General features: G+C 38.7%; 1 protein-coding gene across 1 annotated transcript in view; it reads left to right on the forward strand.

The window, feature by feature from the left end:
* COL25A1 (collagen type XXV alpha 1 chain) overlaps positions 1-22,687 on the forward strand; it is a 295,280-nt gene that overhangs the window by 258,602 nt on the left and 13,991 nt on the right. The window contains exons 19-33 of the mRNA XM_086888426.1: positions 260-304; positions 2,253-2,297; positions 2,815-2,892; positions 5,862-5,885; positions 6,782-6,826; positions 8,403-8,447; positions 8,742-8,822; positions 9,526-9,588; positions 11,130-11,180; positions 11,539-11,565; positions 13,628-13,708; positions 15,498-15,533; positions 16,379-16,432; positions 20,946-20,999; positions 22,128-22,154. Coding sequence (XP_086744552.1) covers positions 260-304; positions 2,253-2,297; positions 2,815-2,892; positions 5,862-5,885; positions 6,782-6,826; positions 8,403-8,447; positions 8,742-8,822; positions 9,526-9,588; positions 11,130-11,180; positions 11,539-11,565; positions 13,628-13,708; positions 15,498-15,533; positions 16,379-16,432; positions 20,946-20,999; positions 22,128-22,154 — 756 coding nt within the window. The remainder of the gene's footprint in view (positions 1-259; positions 305-2,252; positions 2,298-2,814; positions 2,893-5,861; positions 5,886-6,781; positions 6,827-8,402; positions 8,448-8,741; positions 8,823-9,525; positions 9,589-11,129; positions 11,181-11,538; positions 11,566-13,627; positions 13,709-15,497; positions 15,534-16,378; positions 16,433-20,945; positions 21,000-22,127; positions 22,155-22,687) is intronic.

A 22,687-nucleotide genomic window follows, 5' to 3' on the forward strand; every position in this document is an offset into this window, starting at 1 on the left:
CAGTGATAATGATGCCTATCTTTACTAATGCCAATACTGTTTTTGCTTTGGAAAAGAGGAATCTGTAACCATTGCACTCTGGTGTTAAAGAATATATTAATCTGGGTGCTATTAAATTAAATGCCTTTAAGGATTCATTATCTTGGTAATAGAAATATAAAGTATTTCTTCTGTTCCAAACTGTAGTTAGTTGTTACTAATTTCTTTTTCTCTGCACTCCCATTTCTCTACCATTTTTCTGCTATCTCACTTCAAACAGGGGAAAACAGGTGAACCTGGATCTAGAGGCCCCAAAGGGTCAAAGGTTAGTAGTAAAGAAAGTTTCTTTAGGGGACTAATTAATACAATGATTTTTAGAATCAATTATTTGTATTTTAGAATCAAATATTTCTCTTTAAAAGGATCTGCAACATTCTTTATAAGTGAAACCTTCTGACCTTCAATTTTAGCTAAAAATTTTAGTCAAGTCATATGGATTTTGAACACTGTGATTCTAATCTTTTTTTCTGTCATAACATCCATTCCACTCTGCTGTTGCTTTCCACATGCAACTTGGTTTCTCTCTGTGTATCTGGTGTGTGTTAGTTCTCCCACATGCCAGGACCCAACACCTGACTGGCTTTTACTGGGTTTGCAGTAATTTTGTGGATCCACACTTAGGTGAGCTAGGTGTCAGTGGTATTCCAAGTACTTCAGGCTGAGATATGATGGTCAGAAGTCCTACAAAGGCAAGAGTTGTTGGTTGCATTACTGTTTCATCTGCTTGAAAAAGACTACTTTGATTATATCTACCCATTTATCTTTATGTAGATATAGTTATTTCATATATAAGGAGAGATAAAATGTATGTGTTTTCTATTACTTTATCTGCTGTGCAAATACTGTTCTCACTGGATTCCTTCATGTCATATGATGGATGAAAATGTATTTGTGTAGGTGGTCATTGACAACTCTTCTGTCAGAATAAGGGTGACAGGACAATGTAGGTGGTGTGAAACTGTTTGCAGTACTTGTAAGGTCCTTGAAGGGTGCCCTTAAGTGCTTAAAGATGTGATTAAACAAGTGCCATTTAACCTCATTCATTCCCACCAGAAAGAAGCGTTGGAAGGCAAGGGAACTGATAAGGGAATTAAAGTATCAGAGTGAGAGCAGAAGAGTAAACCTGCCTCTCGTTTGACTACAGTACTTGGGCACCTCCCACATGCACCAAATTAAAAGGGTTTTTTTTATCAAAAAAGGATGTAAGATTTTCATTTTCCCTGCATACCTGAAAATCTGGCCCACAGAAGTCAATCTAGTGGTGGAGAACTTCATTTTTTATCAGTTCCAATGTTCACTGTCTGCTGCCAAGGCAGCACTGGAAGGAAAGGCAAATGGCACAACCTTGATAATGCCCTGTCACCAGCCTGCTCTCTGTATGCCTTCATCGACTCTATGGAATTTTCCTGGTTTCTGTGTGTTCTCTTACCACTGGTAAATTAATCATTCTTCCCTGACTTTTACCAAAGTTCTCTAAATTTCAACAGGAGCAAAATTTTCAGTCCTTACCCATATTAATTTTGAGTAATATTAAAATGTAAGACCTTGCTATGAAAGTGACTGTGAAATGAACTGTGGATGCTGGGATATGACTGCATACATGTTTGAAATTCCCTCCATCATTTGAAATACATTACTAATTGACAGGAAGAAAAAGCTGTGTGTAAACTGGTAATGATCTTAGACCTGTCACAGAAAGGGTTTCAAGAAACTCCAAATCTGACAGTACAGTTGTGTTTTTAGGGAAGGCTCAGACCAGGGAAGTTCAGAAGGTTAGTTGGAGGCGTAATTACAGAAAGAAAAGTTTATACATTTTGAAACACACATTTGAAGAAGTTTTTGACTGTTTTCAGACTGAGTAATAAATCTCTAGTATTCTCTTCAAGCTTTTGATAGTAGTGTCATTAAGAATAAGGATATTACACAAAGTGCTTAATTGTTAATCTGCCCATTTTTTTGGTTCTTTGAAATTTTTTTATTGCAAAGCAATACAACACTCTAATATTCACACAGAACAAAATGCATCATTGTCGATTCTACCGGTACACAAATTTTGAGGGACTTTTTCCTTTCATTAAAAAAGATTCACATCCTGTTTAGGATGAGAGACCCTGTAAACCAGTTCATTTAAGAAAACATATTTAAAAGGGAAGAACTATGTGATATATTGTCAAATGGCATACCTGTTTTTTTGATGTATCATTTTTACACAGGGGGATACCGGTGAGAGAGGTGACACAGGATCTGCAGGTCCACAGGTAAGTCTATGTCTCAGCTCTTTGTTTTTTACCCTTAGATGCAGTCCATGTGAACTGAAATCGTAGGAGTAATTCCAGTTAAAACTCCAGATGAAATTTGTAACTTGACACTGTTGGAACTTGGTTGCTAACTGGACTTTAATATGACTGACACCACTTGCCACTATTTGAAGCAGTCTCCTCTCCACAGTTTGTGGGCAGGATGTTACAAGCCAGGTGTTCTGACATTGTTCACTGCCAATACAGAACTAGAGTGTAGGAACTGCTTAAATGTCTTCCCTCAGAGGTTTCATCTATTTGCTTTCCCACTGCAGCACAAGTTACTTTGTACTGACTTGCTTATTTATCTTTACTAAAAAAAAACTTTTTCCTTTAAATTCTATGTTTTGTAGTAGTATATTACAAGAACAGTAAGTGTATAACACCACACTATCAAATCAAAGCACGTGTTAGTAGTTAAGAGTCTAAAATAGCCTTTGACAGTTGTCTCATAATTCTAATGGAAAATATGTTACAGGGGCCACCTGGACAGAAGGGCGATCAAGGTGCAACAGAGATAATTGATTATAATGGCAATATCCATGAAGCTCTGCAGGTATGCAAACATAACAAGGCTGAATTGGCTTAGTCTGGCCTGGCAAAAAGTAATTTGACAGCACTGTGTTTCTCTTTTTGCCTAGAGCTTGAAAACATTTTGTGTGCAAAATTGTTGAGCTTATTAATCAGGAATCACCTTCTATATTTGGAGACTAGGTTATGTGTGCTAGAAGAACTGTTTCCCTGACACAGATGAGCTGAGTGAATTAGTTCCATGTTCCCTGAGGAGTACTGACTTCACCTAATGAGGACAAAACTAATTCATTGCTGGCTTTGGTGTTTTAGTGCTGAATTAATGTAATAAACCACATACACAGGTTCAACAGAAGTGTCTGCTTTTCAGTTCATGTATTATAATATTGACATTTCTTTTTTTCCTTGTTTTCCTTCTCTTCTTCCTTTAAAATGAAAAGAGCAGAATATTTGAGCTTTGGAAACCATGTAACATGGTTCCATTAGCAAGCTGTGGATTCAATCAGCAACTTGAGTACATTAAGTAGACCAAGCACCAGTCTTCTCACTTATTCATTTCTGGAAAACCTATTTTGACTGGTGTGCAGAAAAGTGTGGAGGATTAAAGTGGGGTTACAAAAAGAATGAATGAGTGTTTGCATAAAAGCAAAGGACCAAGATGACATATGTCATTGAAGTCAAGGTGATTTACATTGCAGAATACTCAGATGCAAATTCTGTGCAGTATAACTCCACCAAAGTGAATGGCTTGCTTATGTGAAACTGAAGACTGGATTTGGCTCATTGTGCATCTGATCACTTTCTCACTGAAGCCACTGAACCCTTTTCTTACATTTACGCAGTGGGAGTGGGTAGAAGTCTGACCAGTCATTTGGTTTCCAAGGTACTTGCAAAAAATAAAAAAATCTCACTGCCTTTACTAAAATCTAAAAGCCTTGTATGTCACTAAGGCTGAGTCCACAGTTTCATTGTGGCTGTGGAGAAGTCTGCATAGGCATGTTGTGAGGCTCTGCATTATGTTTGCCTCATTTGGTTTGCTTGTAAAGGAATTCAGACACACAGCTTTCAGTCACCTAAATCCCTCTCTGAGTTACATGCCTAAAGTAGCCTGAAATTAATGTTGTGTATTACCAGACACAGATTTACCAGGGGCTTTAGCCCCTGCATCTCCTGTATTCTGTCTTTGTAGCATAACTCTGGCATCAGTGTTACTTTCAAGCTTCTTCAGAAAAGCTGCAGCACATAAAGAAGCCTTAAAAGTGGACTGAAGCCTTTTGCAGTGGTTGAGACATGTAAGAAGCCTTTATCCCATTGCAAATCATTCCAAATATCATCACCTTCTGATCCAGGGCAACAAATAATTTATATTAATGGGAATGACTGTGCAAGGAGGGTGTAAGTAAGATTATATAGGATCAGTCAAAAATATCCTTGCCAAATCCATCTCAGTCCTTTCAGATGGCAAACACCCATTTCTAAGTCTCCTGGTACCTTAAATTCTTAGGGGCTCTGAGGTTTGCAGTTCTCTCACAGAAGCACGTGAGAACTTCCAGTTCTCAGCACTGAACTGTGAACTTGCACAGAATTTGGCCTGTAGATTTAAGAAGTTGAAAAGAGTTTACAAGATCTGGGCTGCTTGTCTCATGTTAGAATTTGGTAATAAATCATGAAGCAGTCTAGAAACTTAGTTACTTTGCCTTGTGCCTCCTATTCAATCTCATGTGCAATCTTAAAATTGTCATTGTGGTTTGAACAAGACCACTGCTGAGAGTATGTGGCTTTCACTTGGAGGATCAAATACAGAATTCATCTCTCTGCTGAAATTGCTCTTCACACCTGTTCTGCAGAATTTCCCAGGGCAAAAAGCACTAGTTTCCAAAGTTTAACCTTTGTAGGAACTACAGCATTAGATATTAAAATATTTGCCACCATACAGGGATCCGCTACTGTGATTGCAAAAAAACATCAGTTCTTTGCAATAGTTATTTTAGGTTTTCATATCTAGATACTTTCATACTTGAACTTCTCAGTGTTTTTTAAGTTCTTGATATATTTCCGTTAATACATTGAAATACAAAGGATATGAGTATATTAAAACCATGTGTTAGAGAACAATTTTGTGCAAGTACTTTCCATCGAGTAGGTTCCAGATCTTTGCCAGCAGTATGTATTGTTGCACTGACATACAGAGGTTCTTCTACAGCTTAAAACAGAAGATCTGCAAACTTTTATTTTGCACATTGGATAAAAATTAGAAAAGCAAAATATTTCTTGTTCCATGTAGACCAGTTAAGTTCTTCACATGCAAAAGGAAAGCATGTGCAAGCTGCAATGTTTGGGGGTTTTACTCTGTTTAAAAATGTAGACAAGCATTTAAATTACATTTTCATACTTTTCCACTTGGTTTTAGATTCTTTGGCAAAAAAATAATAGTGATAAGTCAAGATATTTTCCCTGCTTCTATGATGAAAATATCCTTTGTCTTTCCAAGCAAATTCAAAGCTGAATACATAGATGAGTTATGGGCTGGCAGTTTTGGGTTTAGAACTGCATTTTTATATGAAAATTAATGTTACATCTCCACTCCAAGAATCATATTTATTAGTTAAACATTGGTGCAGAACCTGCAGACATTACAAAACATAGGGTAGCCTTTCAGTTGGCTTCAGACACCAACACATTATGTTTTCTTAATATGCTTAAAAACTGCTTTTTGAAGACTTCTGCTTAGATTTTGCTGTTTAGTCATTGTTTATTTGATCTCTTGAATTGTACAAAAATACTGTCTTCATCTAATTCCCACAGAAACCAAGCAGCTTCAAATTCAACACCAAGAATTTAAAATAACAGAGGTTTTCTCTAGGTTTTTGAGGGCATGGTGTCTCCCACATGCAGCCTAGGTTCTGTGGAGATTATAACTAGAGCAAACAGAACTATTTATATCATTGTTTAATTCTGCTACTGACAACTTTTGTTAATACATTTTGCCAACAGAGGATTGCCACCCTGACTGTCACGGTAATTCCTATTGCATGACTTACTGTGCGTTGTAGAACTTCTCCTTTGTGCTACAGCCTGTTCATAATTTTGTTGGCTCAGGACATGCCTTCATTGGATGTCAACCTGGTTCATCATAAGATGTACTGATTTCCTTTGCTTGGTGTTCCCATAGCAGAGAACCCATTGTTGAAAGCCAGGAATGGAACCAATTCTGCTCCTTTTGAATTAATGGCAAAACTTCCGTTCATTTAAGTACGAGACTGGGAAAACACATTCTCCTTTTTTGTTTCAAGTTCTTCTCTGCAAGGTTGCTGTTAGCTGTACTTTCCCATCTGTACACACCCTTTCATTATTAATGCAGGGGATTTCTAAATGTTGATGTGGGGTTTCTTTAAAGCATCCCCACTATGCACCATGCAGACCAATGTTTGATATATCACACTGTGTCCACAGCCTGAGGTGGAAGTGAAGGAAATGCTTACATTTCATGGCAATTTCACAAAGCACTGAGTATCCCCAGACACACTTAGAATCTTTGAGCAGAATCCTCTTTGCTTTGAGATTTCTCCTGGTCTCAGATTGTTTTGGATCAGGCAATGAGGGCTGGCAAATATGACTGGGTTTTGGTCTCCCTTCCATTAAGGGAAGCAGTGCCATTTCATCAATAGGAGCAGAGGACTTTATTGTAAAATATGAGTTGTAATGTTATTTTAACACTGCTTTTTGTGGTAGTGTTGTGGTTGTCGAGAGCTGTCACAGATTAACAACTTGTCCATGACTGGTCTTGGTTCCACTTGTGTGAAAAATCTAACCCATTTTGTTACAGTAGCTGTGTTAACATTCACCCTGTGCTTACATGACAAGTTCTTCAGGAGTTTATTTCAAAGCTGAGAGGTTTGTATGTTTCTGTTTAGGGACCACCAGGACCACCAGGACCCCAAGGGCTGCAAGGGTCAAAGGTGATCTTCTTTACTCATTGTACCTTAAGGGTGGAGTATTTTCTGGGTTTTTTTCAAATGGTGTATATGTACAGGTAAATGGAGCTTTCCAGCACAGTTGTTTAACTGTAAATTTAAAAAATATGGCATGTTTCTGACTTTCTGTGCAAGATTCTTGAGATGTAGCTTTCCAGAATAGGTGCTTTAATTGCCACACACAGATGCTTAACTAAGGACCAGCAAAATGAATTAGTGCTGAAAGAGTGCAGAAGCATCTCACTCAGGGATCAGCACTCAGGTTGCTCCCTAGGACTTTGCAAAAGTGTCCACCCAACCAGACAGAGGCTCCCATGCCTCACTTCTGGCTGAGTGGGAATGAGGTGGGCAAAGCTGTGTGCAGGACCACTGGCCACCGTGTGAGTGCATGTGAATGCAGCTTTTATATCACGGGGGCACCCACCCAAATAAGTGCAGTGTTGTCTAATGTCAGTAAAAATTACAAGGTACACATGTGGGCAGGAGGCTGGCTGGAAACCCAGGCCTGCCAATACCACCTGGCTGGTGCTCATAAGTAGTACAGAAGGTTAGTGAGCAGCCCACACAGAGACAATGAATACCATATGCTGCACTGTTCTATAAAATTTAAATAATATATTTGCCTATACTTAAAAAAGAGGTGTTGAAGTTAGTGGAGTCTCCCTTAATGTTTTTAAACTAGTTGAGATGTTTTTCCTATTTCTTAAATACTAGATACCTCATCTTCTCAGAGTGTCTCTACACTGTTCCAAGAGCAAATATGTGCATCTTCAATAACAATTCTAGACATTTCAGTTTTAGACTTTATCCAGTATTTCATATGGAAATATATCACAATACACATGTACACTGTTTCTAGAAATTGTGAGAAACAAGGTTCATTCTATATGAAAATTGATAGTAGAATATACAGTGAAGTGTGCAGAAATTGCTTTTTTGCATTGTCATCTATCCAGCAATTCTGCAACATATGGAGTATGTTGTAAAACAGAGAAGTTGGAGTGTGGAAGAGGTTGTGTTCCTTCATACAGATGAGCATTCTCATTCAAAATTTACAATGTAAAGCAGAATTCAGCATCACAGGAGTTTGTTTCTAATGTAATTGACTCCATCCATCACCATAACTTGCTCCCTTAGAGAATGCTACCCAGGAACTGGTCATAAGACAATGTGGTGGATGTGAGCTCCTTCACTGGGTGCTTTGTAATAGGGAAAAAAACCATGAAGTTTCTCTTGTCCTTACATAAATTGGGGGGCATGATATTCTGTATTTATTCTGGTAGCAGGCAAAGTTTCCATTGGATTGGGGTCTTTTCACCTCTGGGATTTTGTCTTCTTTTTCCTTTCTTTTTATGCACTTGTCTGGCCTTTATACAAGCCAAAGTTTGTGTAATGCCATGCTCAGCTTGGCTGTTTATTTAATATAGGTATTATCTATATGCTGGATTTTTTAACAGAATATTCTCTAGCTTTATTGTTGTTAATTATGGGAATTTTTCTGGATTTTTCCTCTAATATCTGGGACAATTGGGATAATCCATTTCTGTCTTATCTCTTACAGGGTGAACCAGGATCCCCAGGAATTCCAGGAGCTGATGGAGAACAGGTACATTTTGCTTAAGTCATGTAGTGAAGGACATGTGAGCAACCACAGGTTGTTTCAAGAGATTATTTCCATGATCCCAAGTTTCAACTTAGATTTCATAATCTAAATAATATGATGATAATGTTTAATAAAATCATTATAGTGTTGCTGCGTAATCTGTGATCTAATAATGTTCTGCATTTTAATAGCAAAGATATATGCAGCACATGACTTCTGCTTATTAAGATCAAAGCTAGAATTCTGTTGGTGTACCTAAGTTTTTTACATGACTTGCTGAATAATTCCATATTTTAGGGTCCTAAGGGCTCAAAAGGAGACACAGGTGATCCTGGAATGCCTGGAGAAAAAGGGGGAATTGGACTGCCTGGCTTACCAGTGAGTATGACAAATAAATTAATTCATTTTAGCAAAAATATTTCTGTTTTTTTCTCTCTTCCATTATCAGGAGTTTCCAACAGTATTGACAAATTGCAAATGGGAGGGAAAGAAACTGGGGAGAAAATTCTGAGATCATTCTGAAGCTAGTCTAGGAGGAGGTATAAGATTGTCAGAGCTTTTCCTCCACTTACAGTGAAAAAAAAAATACTGGGTTGGGGAGAAAGAGGTTAGTTGGCAGGCTGACCAAAATTGTGCCACTCTTGTAATATATAGTACAACATGGGCAAGGAGAAAGGAGCTGTGTTTCAAATGGAAGTTTCAGGTGTCTTAGATTGAGGAGGGAGAAAAAATGCATAATTATTTATGGGATGCATTCTTCCTATTTTGTGTGTGTGTATATAGATACACATACATACACATGACATTTCTCAGCAAAAACAGAAACAATTTCAAAATTGTATCCATAGTACAATACATTATGAACGAAGTGCCAGTTTAAGGAATTGTCATAAATATCGTGCCACAAATGATAGCTATCAATATGAAAGCATGTGTTTATATTATTTTTAAAGTAGTGCCAGATCTTTTTAAGGATTTCCTTTTTTTAAATGATAATTACTTGCAAATAAATATTATCATTTCTAGATTGTTTGATTTCTAGATTTCTAGTTTATAAATGCTGTTTTGTAATGATTTTTAGGGAGCCAATGGCATGAAAGGCGAAAAAGGAGACATTGGTTTGCCTGGTGCCCAAGGTCCTTCAGTAAGTCCTAGTGTGGCATTACAGTGAACACAGGAATCCAGCAGTGGTTCTCCAGCTTCTTGATATTCATGACTGATCTTTCCTGAGAAAGAACAGACTTCTGGTCATAGAGCTAAATGCAGTTTAAGACATTTCAAAGATAGAATTCCTGTTCTGTTCTGTGACTATGAACATGTTCTGCTTGCTCCAGTCAAAGTCTTCTGGGTCTGTAATGAATCAAAAGATAAATGGGGAAGAAAGAAAAAAAAACCCAAACAAGCCATAATCTCTCTCAACACCCTATACTCTGGGAATCTCAGATAGTGCAGTGAGAACCAGCCTAGATTGACTTTAGGTATGTGACCAGCAGAGTGAGCTAGTTGTATGAGACCACACATTCTCATGATTTCTTTATTTTTTTCTTTTTTTTTAAACATTGTAAAGGCATCAAACAGACAAACAAACCCAAAAAAACCAAACACACTCCTGCATGGTACCTTTGTGGTGTGGGTGACTTTCATTATCAGAGCAGAGGTTAGTGACAGAAGCCATAGCTCTGAGAAGTCAAAGAGGCTGCCCTGTGCCATTGCAGGACACAAGAGGCACCCCACATCTCTGAGTTTCTTTCTATGAGAAGAAGATTAGTTTGTTAGAAATTAATTCACTAATTCATCCTGTTCTGTGTATTTTCACTTGAAGGAAGACTTACAGTTTTCAGAAGATTTCACAGCTGGTGGAATCTGTCTTACATTTCAGTGTGTGTCTTGTTGCTGCTTTTGCCACCACTGACAGCTACTACAGCAGTGCTTGAGTCTGGAGACCTGTGTCAGCATCCCTGCTGCCACTCTGCAGGCTATGGCAGCAACCCATTGGGATTGAATGGAGAAGGTCCAGGAAGAGAGGGGATATAAGCTGGATATATCATCATGAAATTCTTTCCATGGATTTGTTAGGAACACGGAAAACCAGTGCAGAATATGCGTGCACTAAACACCGAGCAGCCCGATTACCTATTTTAATGACCTTAGAGAATTTTTGGTACAAGTGGGCTAAAAGAAATAAAAGGAGAGACAAAGGGCAATTTTGAAATTACGCCAAAGCCCAGCTTGAATTTAGTATCTTTTCCATTTGTCAATGTTGAGAAGGAATAAAATAACACATCGTCACCTTCTGGCTCTGTAGATTAAGTAGTAGAAGAGAGAATGAAAGAGCACATACCATAAAATATAAAAAGTTCAAGCACCCCTTCTCAGTTCTGTTTGTTTTACAGGGATTTATTGTTTTTCCCCCATAGTGCCTTAAAGTGTATCATAGGCCCTAGGAATAAGAATCTGGAGACAGGCACACTGCCATATGGCACAGGCAGATCTTCACTTGGGGTACCCTGTCTTTCAAATCAAAATAATTCCCATTCTTAAAGCCCTGTCTAGATGTGCTGTCAATGTTCACTGCTGCATAGCTGTTTTTGTAAGTGCTTGCCAACAAGGGTCAGCCTGACTTCTGGTATTTTTGTGGGAGTTCTTTGCTCTGCATGATTTAATACTATTGTTTTTTATCTGTAGATGGTAGGACCACCTGGACCACCAGGGCCACATGGTCCTCCAGGCCCTATGGTAAGCTTGGGGAGGAACAGAGGGGCTGGAAATGGTTAAGCCCTCTTGCCACTTTATTGCCTGCTTACTGAAAATGTTAACAGAATATGTTGCCATTAAAGAGGAGACCTAACTTGGAGATCTTTTTGCATGTCTTAAAATTCACAGGAGGTGGAGAAACGAATTGCACATTCCTGTTGTTGTTAACATTCTAATGGTCTGGTTCCTCCTCAGAATCAGGTGTTTACTATTGTTTTATTGACAGCTGCATTTATTTTGAGAGTCAAGAAATACAGAGGCAATTTGTGTCCCTATGAAGCAAAAACTCCAAGAAATCGTGGTGTATTTTCATAATGAAAAATGTTACTTTTATTTTCAGGGACCTCATGGACTGCCTGGCCCAAAGGTAAATTAATACCTGTCTTGAATAGACAAGCTCTTTATGCCTGCAAAGTGTCACGCTTTGCTCTTGAATGCATGCAGCTATGTTTTGTCATGCCTCATTAAATAAACGTTTCTGATATTCTTAAACCTTAAAGCAGATTTTAATATTAGCAGCTTAAAAGCTTTTTAAATTTTCTGTGATTGTTTCTGAGTAGTATTTCTCCTCAGCATTGACTGAGTCCATTTTTCATATGAATACTCAGGGTGTGGCACTAAATTATTTAGCTTCCTGTTTATGGGCAAGCTACCATTGCACTTGGAATTACTTTGGAATACAGAAGCATGTTACAGGCTCAGGAAGTGAAGCCAGATAAACTTGTCTTCATTTAGGCTCTCTTGTATCTCCTGCTTCTTCCAGTCTCCATGGCCTTTGTTAGGTGACAGGTGTTTTACTGACCAGTTCCTTCACATGAACATGTGGTTCACCATCACAAACTGATGTGTGCATTTTCATGTTTTCCAAACTGGATTCATGATCAGACAGGTCTGCAATACAATTTGAACATTTTCCATTGCATAGATATTCTTTAGGGACTCTCTTAGCCCATGAGAACAGCTCAGGAGAGTGGAAGTGAACTTTGGCAGAGTTGAAATATTTTAATTTGTGCTTTAATTCAGTAGTCACCAGTAAGTTAAAATTCAGCATGACACTGTATTCATTAAGGCCAGTGATCTCATCAGGCATAATCATTTAAATCACTATGGCTCCCTAATCACACCTTTTTAAAAAAATAAGGAAAAGGAGGAAAGGGTGTTTTCTGTGTAGTTTTGGGGGTTTGTTTTGGGTTTTTAAAGGTGCAAGACAGAAAATCACAGGTTTGACCCCTTATGAGACTGTGTTACCTTGGCTCAAGAAACCTAAGTCATAAATCATTTTTTGAAATCAAGTATGTTCCATTTTAGCACCAGCCCTGCTTTACCTCAGGCTTTTGGCCTGAGACTCAGGCTTTGTGGGATTTCTCAGGTCTGTTTCCAAAACTTCAGCGTTTCCAGTGCTACTGCTCTGAAAGTCACATCGAGTCTAATAGAATAAGGATGAAGAAATGGCTGCTAAGGGGGCAAAGCAGGCAGATGATGTCTGGAGTTACTTAAAGGAGCAGACTGGGTTCTACTGAGATTGGTGGGGTTTTTTTTAAATATGAATATAATATAAGGTAACATAATACATCAAAGGGAAATCTAGCAATGAGGCCATGGGGAGCAGCCTGGATAAAATACCCACGTATTTCTGTTTCCCAGAAGAGGCAGGTGTGGTCAATACTCTCTTTGACTGAGCAGCCCTCATGCTGATGCAGTTTTTCATTATGAGAGAATGATTTATTGGCAGCTCTGAGCCCAGTATTATCATCTTAGTGATGTTTAATGTAATAGCCTATGCATAATTTAACAATCACAACAAGTGCCATATCTTACATTGTTAAAATTTCTCTTTATGAACACAGAAACTGTGGACCTCCCAAACAGCTTGGCATTGTATAACCTGTACTGTTTCTTTTAACTTGTTACTGTTTATTATGTATGCTTAAAGGTTTAAAATATCTTTATGTAAGATTTTGCTGCAAATTCCAGTTTGCTGTTAGGGAAAGTGTTGCTTCCTTACCAAATGTACTTTTCAGGAGATCTCCCTGTAGAAACCTGCAGTTTTGACATTTATTTTTATGAACATTTTCTTTCAGTTTGAATTATCTGCATAGGGTGGTTTATGGGATTTGAGGAATTTCCAAAACCCCCTGAAACTCGTGCTTAATTCAAACCTTCTAACTGTAATGATGATTATTAGGAAAACATTAAAAAAATCTGTTACCCATAAGTTTCCTGCAGGTTTTTTTAACACACATTTTAACTCCAGCAGACACTGCCCAAGTATTTTTGCCCACTGTTTAATCAGTATGTAAAGTACAAGCTGAGAAGGTTGAATTTGTTCAAACTGGAATTTGCAGCTACTTCTGAGACTGGCTTCTTCTATCCCAGCTTAAACACCCATTGTAGCACCAAAACTTTGGCATTTATACTTTTACGTTTAGGGTGAACCAGGGTTAAATGGTCTTAAAGGATTGAAGGGTGAACCAGGTCAAAAGGGTGACAGAGGGCCCCTTGGTCTTCCAGTAAGTAAAAAACCCCAACTATTCAATTTCAGTGCAAATCACAAACGTGTCTTTCTACTCCTCATGACCAACTCTGATTTACTCAATGGCATATGCAGAATATACCATGTTGGAGCAGAGCATCACTCTTGTTTTGTTTTGTCCCAAATCTGTGCTATCATCCCAAGTAATGTCCTGTAACACCCAGTGCTGTCAGGTTTTTTTCTTGTTGTTGTGTGTCAGTTGAGATTGTTCAGTGTCACAAGGATGTCATCACCCCCATTACATTAGTCGTGCTGTTATCCAAGTGTTGTTTGGTGTTTCCATTAAAAAAGGAGTCTTCCCTTTCCCCCGTCTCCCCACTTATTCTTCCTCTCATTGCACTTCTGCAGTTCAAATGGAGAGGTCTAATTGAGGAAAGCTAAAAAATTGGTTTAGGGAATTAAGTTGCAAGGTTGGGTTTTTTTTCTGGATTTTTATTTTTGCCTTGTTCTTTAGAAAATTCCCATTCTGAGTGTTTGGCATGGTTTTTGTCTTACAAGTGAAGAACCTCAAAAATACGGAAACATCAGAGTTCTTAGAATTTAGGTTGATAAAATAGAAAATACTTTTTGTGTTTAAAAGCATGCTGAAAATCCAGCTTTTTTTTTTTTTTTCTCAGAAAAAGAGTTCATTTTTCCTCTTTGCTGTTGTTATTGTATGAGGGTTGCTCCCAGTGATTACATTGTTAACAGTAAAATGGAGAAAAATGACTTAGTTGACCCAAAGGAACACAAACCTCTGTGATTAATATTTTCAAGAATTATGTGCAGGGCCTCTGGACAAGCTCAGCGTCACCGAGAATTTTAATTTATTTTGAGAAAAATAAAAGCTCATTTTCACACTGACAGTTACATCTCTGTAGAGAGTGAGCTTTGGACACCTGAGCCCTGAAAATGGCTACAAAGTAGAAGAGACCAGCACAAAATATGCTATTACATTTTCCAAATTTACACAGACCTTGTACTGCTCCTGCTTGCTACTTCTAAATGTCATTTTCAGGAGCAGAGCCCAAGCGTTTGACGTTCCAAATAAACGGCTCGTTTTATGGAGTTGGCTGGAGATTTTAGCTGGGTTTGTTTGGGGCTGGTTTGGTTTGGTTTTTAGGAAGCAGGGGTGCTGTGCAGGTTATTCCCTGTGCCCTGTGCCGCTCTGTTATTCGCACAGAACCCACGAGGGGTCCCCCCGTCCCCAAGGATGCTGAGGCTCATGGCCCGGCGTGCTGGGACGGGAAAACAGGAAAAGTGATTGTCTGCCGGCCTCTTGGAAATGAATGAGCCCATTGTGGTTCAGGATCCCGATTTGGTTGGCTGCATAATGCAGTATTCTTGCACTTGAATATTTCCTATCGCAGTTAACACGCGTTTTTCTTCCTTTGTGTATACTATTCTGTATTGTCGCTGTTTGCAAATTAGAAAACATGCGAGTAAATGACAAAGTAAATATTTGTGTGCTCAGGCTCAGAAACACCCTAACATCTGGTGTTTGTAGCACTCCTATGGCCTGACAATATTCTGCTCCAATGTACTTGCTGCCAGGGCAGGGGTGGGTCAGCGATGTTACGCTGAGGTGAGAACAGAATCGGGCTCTCGGTGTTTTATGTGAATTTTTAACTAACATGCTGTTGTAGTAATGTGATACCCACTCCAGAACCCTGTCACAGCGTGTACTGTACGTTTGAATTGTGTTTATTCATCAGCACCACTTACTAATCTCACGTTCTTGTCATTCGTGTCGTGCCCATCATCCATGCTTCCACCTAACCACACAGGGAGCATCTGGCTTAGACGGAAAGCCAGGAGCCCGGGTGAGTCCCTTGTCTTTCTGTGTCCCCCTTGGTGACAGTCCGTGTGCTCCCCAGGGGCTCTGCCAGCCAAGCTTGCTCACTGCACACAGGAAGGAAGGCCAAACACTGCAGGCATTTTCCATGCTGCATGAGAGGGGGCTTCGAGCAGATTTTTAGGGCAGTATGTGTGGGAAGGAGAATGTAATTCTCTGCAGAAGGAGCTCCGAACATTAAAAAGACAGCTTAGTTTTGATTTTTGGTTGGGCAACTGCCTTGGATGGGTTGTTGGTTTTCCTGAGTAAGGTGAGGGATTTAGCTTACAGGAGAGCATAGATGTTCACTGCTAATATGGAATCAGTGAAGGAAATGCAGGTGTGCTGGGGTTCATCTACAGACGCTGCTATATTACACATTCTAGGTGCTAAATCTCTTGCTTTCTTTAATGATAAAGAAGTCTATGCAGTGGAAGGGTTCATTTTGGAAGTAAGAGTCTTATTGATCCCTGCAATAGGTAAGTCCATCTTACAGGTGGACATTTCAATTTAAAGAATAATCAATTTCAAAAATGAAACAATAATTTAAAGTCTTTTTTTGACCCTTACATCTTCTTCCAATCAGTTTAAGGTCTTTGTAAATCTGATTGCTTCCATGGATGTAATGAATTCCAGGCAGAAGAAAGCTGCTCTGCCCTTTAACAGGAGAGGTCATAGGTGCAGTTTAGAGAGCCAAATAGGGTGCACCACAATTAAATCCAAGTTTTCAACCAGTGAAGACTGATTCCATGTTAGTTCTTGAGTACAAGACAGCTGTTAAAACGGAAGAGTTGTGAGAACAATCCCTCTTACCCTCTTTGTTCCTTTTTGTAGGGTATAGATGGCCCGGTTGGTCCCCATGGCCCTGCAGGTCCCAAAGGAGAGAGAGTAAGTATATGTTCCATAAGTATATGTTCTCCTTACAAAGTGACTGCCACAATGGAAAAATGTCGTGTGGGGACTCATGCAGTGCCCAGGTGTTACAGAACAGGACAGTATCTCACCTGTAGAGGAGCAGCCCAGAACTCTACATGCGTTCTGGTTACACACACATTCATCTGTTTGAGGTTGACTCCTTAACTTCAGGGGAGTTGATATTTTGAAATGACTAATCACTAAGAAATTGACTGGACTTTTCTAGTTCACGGTGCCACAAACAGAACACGATTTGCACTAGCTTCATTATGTTGTATAAATTGAGACAGCAAACTGATACAAAAGAAGATAGTGTGATCTGATTATATAAGAATGCAGTGGCAAAAAAAAAGAAAAGCATTTCTCTCCTATATGCACTTAAATGATTTTATCCAGGAAAAATACTTACAGCCTCTGTAAAATTTAAACTTTTTTTTTTTCCCAAAGCTTAGAAGACAGGAGCCATGCTATTTAATTTGGAATATTCACAGTAAATTTTCTCTAGTAGAAATAGGACAGGAACTCCAATCTTTAACTATAAGCCTGTCACCTTTAACAATACAACCATCAACTTACACAACAAACCAGAAGGTGATATCCTTACTAAAACCTCCAAGAATTTGCCAGTCCAGAACTTTGTCTCTTTGACTTCCTCACTTCAACAAAACAACTGTGCTAAAACAACTTCAGGCTAGCTGTGTTAAGGACACAGCCACATTGCAGAGGTCCAGTTAGCTTCATCTGAGAAAGGTAAGATGCATTTTTACAGAGCTGTGTATTGAGGGGTAAATACAATGCTATATGCAGCATAGTCCAAATTAAACTGTACAGTAGGCTGCATTTACCACTCAGGCTAGTTAAGTGCCTGAACAACTTGAGTATTTTTTCTGTTTTCCTAGGGGATTACTTAAATTCAATTTTTCATTGAAAAATTCATTTCATTTTCATTTTCAATTCAATTAGGTTTTTCCTTTGTTTAGGACAAAATACATCTCCTGTCAACTCTGTCAAAAGATAGTTGAACATCCTCTAATCTTAAGTAAATAATTTAGATGAGATAGGCATATAGAAGTACATAAAAATCCCATATATTTATTCTTGCATTATGAGCTTTTATGTTGAAGGATATGCATGTGTACTACCAGTTGAAATGTCTTTGACAATGAAATATGATATAAACTATTATTCTTGTCTTTGGAGGAGAGCTACTAATATTTTTTATTATTTTTTTGCAAGGGTATGCAAGGTCATAAGAGCTCATGCAGCTGGATCTGGAATAAGCCCTACTGTAGCTGTTGAAAAGCAGTAGCTACAAAGGGGATAGGAATTGCTGTGATGTAAATCAGTAATTGCATGAGCATAGAAGGAGAACTTGACAGAAATAGAGAGACCAAGGTGTGCAGAAAATTCCTACACACCCACCATTTTCTGTGGAGCTAAATGAATGGGAGGATGTTCAAAGACAGGTGGAATTTTTTTTCACAAGCGGGCAACCAGCAGGATTATTGCTGTAATTGTTCCTGTAATTATTCAGTACCATTTGGGAGGAGAAGGTGTTTGTAGCATAGTTATGTAACAGGTGCCCAGTATTGATATATGTCTCATTATTTAAATAACAAATCATGTCTTTTTAATGCTGTTTTTCAGCTTGCATTTGCAACTGCTGAACTTGCCTATGTGTAAGCAGGAGTGAAACATTTTTGTCTTTGGATTTTGGACTTTTTAATTAAAAGCAGTGCACAGGGCCAGTGTTCACTGTCACTGAATAGGGCCCCATTTTGTCTGTATTGATAAGAAAAACCTTGGGCCAATATAAATCTAGAAGGGCATTAGGGCTGTTTTACCAAGTAATCATGAATTCATTGTTGTAATAGGCTTCTGAATCTCACTGTGCTCCTATTATTTTCACTTACATACTGTCTTGAGAGAAAGGAGAGAACACTGGAAAACAGATAAGACATCTTCAGCTACTACAGATGGAAAGGAACATGTAAGCCTGAAGGGTGATGACAGGCATAATGTATATCCAGCTTCTTGACCAACTAAAGGAATCTGAGAGCTGGAAATACACATTTTTCTTTTTCTTTTTTTTTTTCATTGATGACAAAGACCTGGTTTTGTGCTTGATTTTGGCTTTTAGATGTGTAGCCTGTGCAACACTGTCATTACACACAGTTAGTACCAGTAGGTAAAGTGTGTTCTCTTTAATTTGGTTAAAATGTTTCTCACCATGACAGTGTTATGAAATCTCCCTAACTATCCTAATGGAGACACAGATTATTCAGCTTTATTCATGCAAATTGTAACTCATATTTGTCCATGATTCAGGAGACTGAAGTGAGATAGGAGGCAAAAACATAGGTTATGGTTTCTATTTTTTAGACACTGATGGATTGTCTTACCAAAAAAAATGTAAAAATCTTGAAGTTTGCTAATATCTGCTACCTGGAAGGAAATCATGATGGTTGAGGGCAGTATATTCATGACAGTCCAGAAATCTCATATAATCCATGATATTCAGGACCTCATCTGATATTCCAAACGTGTTTCAGCATGTGCTTTGTATTGGAGGCAAAAATTTCTGTGATACGGTTCTCCAAATATATTCTTACATAACAGACAATATTATCTCCTAGACTGATACATTCAGTATCTCTATGTCTACCATATGTTTAGTAATGCTATAAGCCTATCTTGAGAGGACTTTGTACAGCCATCTTGCTGTTGAAGATTAAAGAAAAAAAAGGTGCTTAACTAGTCTTGATATATTTCAAGTACTGATCGAAGAGTAGCTCTTACCTACGTAGGTCAGCACATTAATTTCTTCTTAGCAGAAAACTTGAAAGTTTCAAGGGATTTATTGCTTTGAACATCAGCTATTACTTTCCAATACCTGCTATTGTCCTGCCAGGGCATCCAGCCTAAGTGCTGCTCAGAAATTAGCAGAGGAGTAACAGAGTCCAGAAACACCTGACACTGCACATCTCATTACATCTAGACTAAAGCAAGTGCCCACCAAAGAAACATAAAAGGTATTTAAAACAGATCAAGTGTCAGTTACTCTGACAAACTCCTTATTGCTGGGATTATTCAACCACAGGTTAAGGTCCCACGTGTATTGGCACCTGCCTTTTTGTATAATTCAGTCAATGAAATTTAGACACAGCAGCCCATTTCCAGAGCTGTGCCAAGTACTTGGCACACATTAATTAGGCAGAAATCTACATCTCTGTCTTCTGCTTTTAATGATGGAGTCATCAATGAATTAATAATAAGCTGTAAATAACCCAGAGGATGTTGTACAGAGAATTATCTCACAAGCAGAAGTGCAGCAAATGCTAGGATGAAGCACAGCACTTCTGCACACCAAGAGCCTCGCACGAAGCCCTGTGTTAGGGTGTGTCCAGCAAAGGGGGTGACAAAGGGATCCAAGTCACCCTGCATAGAAAATCCAGATTAAGAACTTTGAAAACTAGAAGTGGTCAGGATTTTTTTCTTTTACTGCATCAGCACTTTGAGCAGTTCAGTTCTCTCCAGAGAGAAATGCTTTTCTGATGGGTCTAATTCAGAAGAAAGAACACAGTCTGCAGTAAGGCTGCTTTCTACACTTTCTTCCCAGCCCTGACTCCCTACCAAGCTCGCAGGGACCTGTTCTTGCAGTAACAAGGGCTAGTCCTGGCTGGCTTGGGAAGCTTAACTTCATATCAGCCTTGATAAAGAACAATTAAAAGAGCAAAGGTGATTATTACTATCAGCCTGAAATTTGTCGCCTTGAAATTCCATAACATTTGGAAAAGTTTACCCTGTATTAAGCTTGCAAAATTACTTTGCAAAATTACCCTTCTGGAAACTGGTAATTTTTTCTGTGGATTTTAGTGCAGAATGAGATCAGACTTCTGGAGTAATCTCTGTATTTGTTTGTCTTGCATATTACTGAAGTTGTTTTGATTTTAATAAACCAGGGTATCTACATTGCTTATCTAGAATCCAATAGAGGATTTAGCAACACAGCACAGTGCATAGGATAATCTTCACAATGTCACTGTTAATAGCATTGCCTACTTAAATCAAGCTTTGACTGACTCATTATTTTTGCCTGTCACTGTGTTGGATCTCAGCTGCTGTGTATATATACAGCTTGATGCTGTATATCCTCAGCTTTCATTACAACTTTGGATTTTTACTGAGAGAAACATTAAGCTGTTAAAAGCTTAAACTTGACACTGGTGCGTGTTCAGTTGAAACATATTTTCAGTTAATGTATTTCAAAATTAGTGTGATATCGTATGCCTAAAAAAAGTCCTTTTGCCTAGAAATTAATACACACCTTCTCTTTCCCCCTTAAATATCTAATAAAAATAAATGAGCTTGGATATTTTCCATCAAAATACTTAGGAATGAATAAACTTTAACCTAAAGCACTCGGTAGAGATAATTTCTGAGATAGCCAGTGTTTTTGTTTGCTTGTTCTGTAATCTTTTCTTAGGGTGAGAAGGGAGCTGTAGGTGACCCTGGACCCAGAGGACCGTACGGCTTGCCTGTAAGTTGCACAGAGTTTGTACACACTGCACTTTTCATCCCTCCCTGATTAAACTTTGTGTGCTTTATGGCTGATTTTCACCTAGCAGTAGAATTAGTTGGAAAAGGCAGAGATTGATAATAGACCCACACAGTGCAAGGTCAGTGGTCTGTATCACACTCTTGGGGTTCTACCCATGCACATAAAAAAACAGACCTGACATGAACCAGCAGGAGAGAGGAGATGCAGAATGCAGGTGCTCCTGGTTCAGCAGCCTTTGGCCATCAGCTGCCATGTGAGAGTGCCAAGAGTTCAGGAGGAGCTGTGGAAAGCTGAGAATTTCTTAATGTCAGTAAGCTGCTTGGATTTCCATACTGCAAGGTTTCTTCACCATTATGGTTTTGTTTTGTTTGTTACTTCAGAGACCCATTTTGTTTTCATTTCTGTGCTGTCTACTCAGAAGCAATGTGAGAATTTCATTGTTGCTAATTCATAGGTGGAAATTATTTGTTTTGAATCAGTAATTATAATTATGTTATCCATTTCTAAAATATGAGGGAGAACTTCCTTTGGCCTGACAAGGAGGTCAATTAAAACCAGTTGACTTGCCCTGTTTACACTGGTAATGACTGGGTCAGGTGTGTACATATACACATGTCTGTTCTGTACTCTGATGCAAGGAAAGTCATGTAAATGTGCTTGGCCAGGCACAACCAGCCTTTCCAGGAGACTTGCAGTGTTTCCATACCCTTTCCTGTCTAATCTGCTTGATTAATTAATTTAAACTGGAATACAAACCTGTGGTTTAATTGGATCCATTTAATTGGATCAGGAGTCAGTGGCTGGAGAGAGTTTTCAGGCTCCATGGAGTGTTAAATTAGCTTGCCACACATTTTTATGTGGGAGTCACTTTTGCAAGTTAAATTTGAAAAAAGAATCCTATTTCTGTTTCCTATTCCTGCAAACTAAAAATAAAATTTTATAGATTTTTCCTGTATTTTTAGCTTGCTTTTGGAATCTGCCTGCAGACAAAATTTTTCAGTCAAGCAAGATTTTGCAGCCAGGTTATCAGTTCCTGGAAATGTAAAACGTAGGCAGCAGTGTCCTTGTCTGAGGGAAGCTAATACAGCTCCTGTGGTTCTTTGGCAGGGCAAAGACGGCGAGCCTGGCCTTGATGTAAGTAATGTGTGTGACCAGGGCACTCTCAGGGGTCGGTAAGAGTATGCCAAAAAATCCCTTATGGAGTACAACACCTCTGCTGCCCTTTAGTGTGCATGCAGTACCTGCAGAGAGTGTGGTGAATGCTGTGTTTGCTCTTTCTCTGTGGGGAACAGGACAAAGATCGTGCAGTGTACAGCCCTTATCGACAGACACCACCAGATAGTTGTGCTTAGCAATACAAGTACTTGGTCCTTTGGATGTCAGTAGGCTGAAAAAAATGCTTGCTAAGAAAATATTCAGATGACTCATTTGTAGAAGGAGTCACTTAGCACTTTAGTTAGCTAAATTTATTCTAATTGAAGAGAATAATTCCATAGCCTGTAAGGGATATGTTTCAAAACATAGGCTCTTTCCTTGGCATACTGAAAAGACTTTCAGTAAAGTCTCTTTCTGTAGTCTTCCACTGAAATCCCTAACTTGAGGAGTCTTTTTCAGAATGCACATATTCTGTGTAGCATGGATGATTGCTAGTTTGAGTTGCATGATTT

The sequence above is a fragment of the Cyanistes caeruleus genome, chromosome 5 (genome assembly GCF_971803275.1).
Source record: "Cyanistes caeruleus chromosome 5, bCyaCae1.hap1.1, whole genome shotgun sequence".
Taxonomy (NCBI): domain Eukaryota; kingdom Metazoa; phylum Chordata; class Aves; order Passeriformes; family Paridae; genus Cyanistes; species Cyanistes caeruleus.